Below are 5,460 nucleotides of genomic sequence, written 5' to 3' on the forward strand. Positions count from 1 at the left end.
GCATCAGGAACAACTCTAGGTTATTAGAGACCATGAGCAAGAGAAGGGTATAAAAAACAGAACCATGTAGCAATTTGCATGAACCAGATCAGCAGAACCATGTGGTAAGGAAAAAGTGAAGTGCCACACTTACCATGCGAAGTGAAGCAGGAACAGAGGCACTATCTTGTGTAGTTGTAGGCTGAGCATTGATAGAAGGTGAGACATATTCAACAGGATCAGGTGCCTTTTCAGTTCCTTCAGGACCAACAGTTTCATCCACTTCCATGAAAAGAGCATCAGTTAGCATTTATCGATACAGAAACCCCAATGCCATCATGCCAACTTGCATGATGAACAACAGGTCTTGACAGAAGGTTCAGCAAATCATCAACAGCCACAACCTACAGAAAGATGTGCACATAAATGAGAAGGAAACAGTTCAAAATCAGCCAAGTCTCAACAACAGACACGCCGTACCTGTGCCAGGTCCCCTTTATACACCCCAAACTTCATGCGGACAGCAAATGAGGAACTTCACTTTTGGGAACAAGTGACATCTTACTTGGACAAATGCTGGAAACCCCTTTGCATGCCTGCATGTAAATGTGCTTCAGTTTCAGATGGTCTCACAAATAAACAAATAAAGAGATGGTTTAACATGTACAAGCAAATACCTCAGCAACATCAAACTCCCTATCAGCTTCAATGTATATATAACCTTTCATATGATCAAGAGCAAATGCAGATATTATCTGTAGCTTAGTTCCAAGGGTTTGCACATCCACATACTTCTGGATGAGGCAGAATGCTATATACCATTCACGTCCAACCTGGAACAAACAGTAGTGGTTTTTTTAAAAGAGAATATTAAAAAAGAAAAGACAATAATATTGAAAAGATATTGGCTAAACTGCATGTGTGTGGAACCCTGCCCACCCAAACAAGCACACATGCCAATATGTCATGCACGTACAAGTCCAAGCTTTCCATTAGATTGGACACACTGACGAGACCTTTGGCCTAAAACAATAGGCCTTTCCACTTCTTTTGTGAGCCATAATATAAAAGAGGACTGTTAAAAAAGTTTTTCCCAGTGACCCATTTGTTTTGTACACTGGCCAACCTAAGAAAAGAAACAACCTAATGTTTACACCAGGATCTAAACAGCAGCCACTTGACGGAAACCTAAGATTCACCCACAAGTGTCGTATGGCACGTGGCCTTGAATATGGGTGAGCAAGTCTCCACGCATGTGAACCTAGCAAACCTCTTGATATTTGATGGATCAGAATAACTTAACAACATACCATGCATTTGACCCTCCAGACAGTTGGATCCTTCATAGAATGCATGGAAGATTCTTTCTCATCAGTCTTTAGTCTCTTTATTTTCATCAGCATATGAAATATACTCTGAGTCACGACTATATCTCTTTTTTAGTAAGTTCTCCAATTCCTCGTCACTCAATTCTTCTTCTTTCAGCAAAAAAGGAAGATGGTGTGCTCTTCCAGATTCATTCTTGCCTTTCATCTCTGACTTAGTGTCATCCACAAAATCTATTATAATCAGGAAAAAATAAAAATAAAAAATCAGAACATACAGAATAAACGACTTGCACAATTGCAGTGTACTAACAATAAGGTCAGCAAAAGGAAGAGATAAGATAATCAAAGTAGCCTGGATCAATTCAATTGTTCTTTCATCTGGACTAAAATATTTACGACCATTCCTGGAAAGGTAAAGAACATATGGGGAGATGTCAATCAGGCAACACTATCCCTGGAAAGTTATATCCTCATATTTGTCCAAAATTAGATCTTAAAGCACACAGCCAACTATTTGCAGTGAATTTGTTAGAAATATAGGAAAAGAATCAAAGATTGCATAGAAGTAAAGAGATTGTATCATTTGTTCCCTAAAGAGCAGTGTCTTTTCAAATGGTGTGTCCCAGTAATTCTGAAAAAATTAATAAAAACCAGCTCATCCATAAATAACTCTGTGGCAAGGTTTGGAAGGGATGACCAAGTTCCATCTATAAGTTGGGGGGAGTGTAAACCCTATGACGAGGGAGCAGTAACTTGGGATTTGGAATATATGAACAGAGCATTGCTAGGCAAATGGTTGTGGAGGTTTGGGATGGAGGGAGGGGCAACATGGAAGGACACAATCGCTAGCGAGTGTGGATGCTCAGTGGGAGGCATGGTGTATTAGGGAATCCTCCATGTCTAGAGCCTTGAAAATTTGGAAAGGGATTATTTCTATGAAGTCAAATTTTGTTGAAGGAATAGGCTTTGCCCTCGGCAATGGGGAGAATATTCGTTTTTGGGCAGACATTTGGGTTGGCGAAGAGTCCTTGCAACCTTGTTCCCGAGAACTGCTCACCTGTCCACAGTTCATGACAATCCGGTAGCGCCTTGCTTTTCAATTTGTAGTGAGGCCGTTGTGTGGTAAACATGTGTGTGATCTAATCAATCCATTCAAGTGGCACAATCATGTAAATGCCCTTGTTTAACACCAACCTGAACCAGACCCACTGGAAACCAAGGTCCAAAGACCCAATGGGTACCAAAAGATAATTGAACCCAATCAGTTCCAGGTCCAGGTTCTCAGAAACAGACCAGAACCCAACCTGTTGACAGCCCTACATACACTATGAATGGCATGTACATACATATGTCGGCATAAATGGGTATGTGGGAATGTAAGCATACATGGTATGCCTGTGCATGTGCATGTAAATACTATGGGATATGTAGGTATCTGCATCAATGCATCAGAATAGACATGCGCATAGGATGCACTGCATCCAATTCCACACATTTCATCTTCATTCCCATTCAATCTACTTATAAACGTGTTAAACGGATTGGAGATCGAACACCTGATCTATGAAAGAAAGCAAGGAAAAGCAGTGGCGATTGCGTAAATTAGGGAAATGTGGGGAGAATGGAAATAGGGCATTTTTTTACCTTGCTCATCTTCATCTTTGCTATCACCTTCATCTTCACCGTCGGAGTCAGCGTCAACGGCCTCATCACCGACGAACTTCATGACGTTGGGCCTTCTCTTTCTCCGAGAACCGGATTTCTCCGCAGCATCGGAGGATTTGGAAGCGGATTTCCGCTTCCCTGTGGAAGATTTCCCCGCTATTTTCTTTCCCTTCAGCGCCATTTACTTCCAATCGAGAGAAACTCACATCCCAGAGTGAGAGAGGGAGCGAGGGAGGGGTTTTGGAGTGGAAGTAGGGAATTGGGGGAACAAAAGGATGGTTAAATGATCGTGTACAGGAGCTGGACGTGAACTTTTCTATACAGCCCATTTCCTCCTGGATGCATATCGGCCCATACTTTTTCCATGAATGTCCAGAATCAGCTGAAACTTGCACCATGAAAGTCAAAAGATACAGAAACATCGAATTTCAGCCACAATGTGACTCGCATTTATTATTTTCTTCTTTTTTTATTTATTTATTTATTTTTAACAATCAGCAAATTGGTTTTTTCAATTGTTTGTTTTGATATTACTTTCTATAACTATCTTAAACTATTGTGATTGTGGTGTATTGAGAAAACATGATTACCAGTAAAATAACTTGAATGCAGTTGGCACTTCTCTCATCTGTGTAGCCCAGGAAATATCATTCTTTGTCGTCAAGTAAAGCCCAGGATCTATAATCAATGGCTTTGCTCTTTGGCCCCTGCATAGTATCAACAAAGTATCCACGAAGTCTTGATCATTTGAACCAAAATCAAATCTAACTTGAGTTAGGAAAAAAGAAAAAAGAAAAAAGATACTTAGTAGTTTTTTATTTGGAAGAGATAAAGGGATTGTCCTACATCATCTTAACTATATGTTTTTCTTGTTATTGATCAGATGGTTAGGATCATCGGATCAGAATGATTTTTCATATGGGATGTTGTGCAGCTTGACTAAAAGAACGGTTAGCTGAATTGAGAAACATACAAATAAAAGAAATTGAAATTGTGTGGTGATCCTGATCCTGCTAGAACACATACCATAAAACCAATGGCAACAACATCTACAACTGGAAATGGACTCCATCACTGACTGCTACCAATGGTCATGGTTAAACATGAGAGTGTAGTGAGGACCAAGAACTATTATTTAGTCATAGGCTCATAGCACACTCCATGGAAACTCCAGCAATCATCTTAACTGAAACTTGTAATGCATATAGAACTAGCAAAGGTAGAGATGCTGAAAATTTCTGCTGAGGAATGTTCAAAATCCAGACTAGAATACTCTAGATTCTTATGAGAAATGCATCTTGTACATTATTACAGATGAATGAAGCAGACATATGGCTAGTTTAACAAATTATGGAGCTGATCTGTGTTGTAAGCTACGAGTTAAAAATATTTTTAAAAAACAGCTGACATTGGAGCTACAGTTGTGCAGTACAAAAACTAATCGCAAGTGGATCCCTAGTCATGTCTTGCAGCTGAATGATAGTTACACAGTTTGTATCAAACAATATCAGGATCTCATTGCTGCTTCTGGAATGAATCCATACAATCGAGTAGGCTACTTTGGGTCACTTCTGGATTGTTTGGAATGATTCTAGTTGGTATTTTTTAAAGATTTTAAGTTCAAGTTCTTCAAGTTGCTGCATTAACTTCACATATGTTTTGTCTTCCTAAACAGCAATTTCTCACACACAAGATACAAGTAACTAATGTGAGAGCTTTTCCAGGTTTCCACTTCCTATCAAAACAAACCTCCCAAACGGAATCCATGGGAATCTGTGTCATGAAAATCCTGGGTAACAATCTTTTCTTGCCAAGCTGACCCTGAAATGTTCTTGACTGCTAATCCACATTTTTTAAAAGTTTTAAATTGGTTTTCCACCAACCTTCGTCTTCTACCTAGGTTCTTTCAACCAGCCATGGCAGGAACTTCAACATCAAGTCGTTTTGAATGTGGGTGGCAAAAAAAAAAAAAAAAAAACCTCCTGTTGGAATATTCTAACATCTGGATTGTTCAAAGCCCTTATATATTCAGAGGTTGAGCGGACTGCCTATATTCAAAGGAAAAGATGCAAACATCAGAGGGTTAAAATATTTCAATCTGATTTTTATTTTTATTTTTTGAGCATTCCCCATCTATGTTGAGGCCCATCACATAAAACATTTTAGGTCATTGAAAAGGACCTGATCTGGCAGCTTGACTCCCAACATATCCTGTTACAACACATCAAGGAAGTACTTTAGTACAGATTTCACTTGATGAGCAGTTCCTATCTGGTGCCGACATGCCTGAAAATTCAAAATGGTCCCTTCATCAGGTGGGCTACACATGTATCTTAAAATTGTGCCATCGGTCAATTGTTTAACTGTCCATTAAAAAACAAAGTATGATGCTGACTGCAATGTGTCATAAAATTTTTATTTCAGAATAAGTGGACAATCAAGACTACGAGCTCAAGTTGAAAGCACCAAGAAGCAAATAACTATGATC

At 39.3% G+C, this 5,460-nt stretch overlaps 1 protein-coding gene across 1 annotated transcript; it reads right to left on the minus strand.

Moving 5' to 3' along the window:
- Positions 1-658: 658 nt before the first annotated feature.
- LOC131246131 (uncharacterized) lies at positions 659-4,290 on the minus strand. The gene is made up of 3 exons (XM_058246017.1): positions 2,952-4,290; positions 1,290-1,538; positions 659-812 (listed from the first exon to the last, which is right to left on the minus strand). The coding sequence occupies exons 1-2, from the start codon at positions 3,151-3,153 to the stop codon at positions 1,351-1,353; spliced, it is 390 nt and encodes a 129-aa protein (XP_058102000.1). The 5' UTR covers positions 3,154-4,290; the 3' UTR covers positions 659-812; positions 1,290-1,350.
- Between the last annotated feature and the right edge of the window lie 1,170 nt (positions 4,291-5,460).

Source organism: Magnolia sinica, chromosome 5 (assembly GCF_029962835.1).
Source record: "Magnolia sinica isolate HGM2019 chromosome 5, MsV1, whole genome shotgun sequence".
Classification (NCBI taxonomy): Eukaryota; Viridiplantae; Streptophyta; class Magnoliopsida; order Magnoliales; family Magnoliaceae; genus Magnolia; species Magnolia sinica.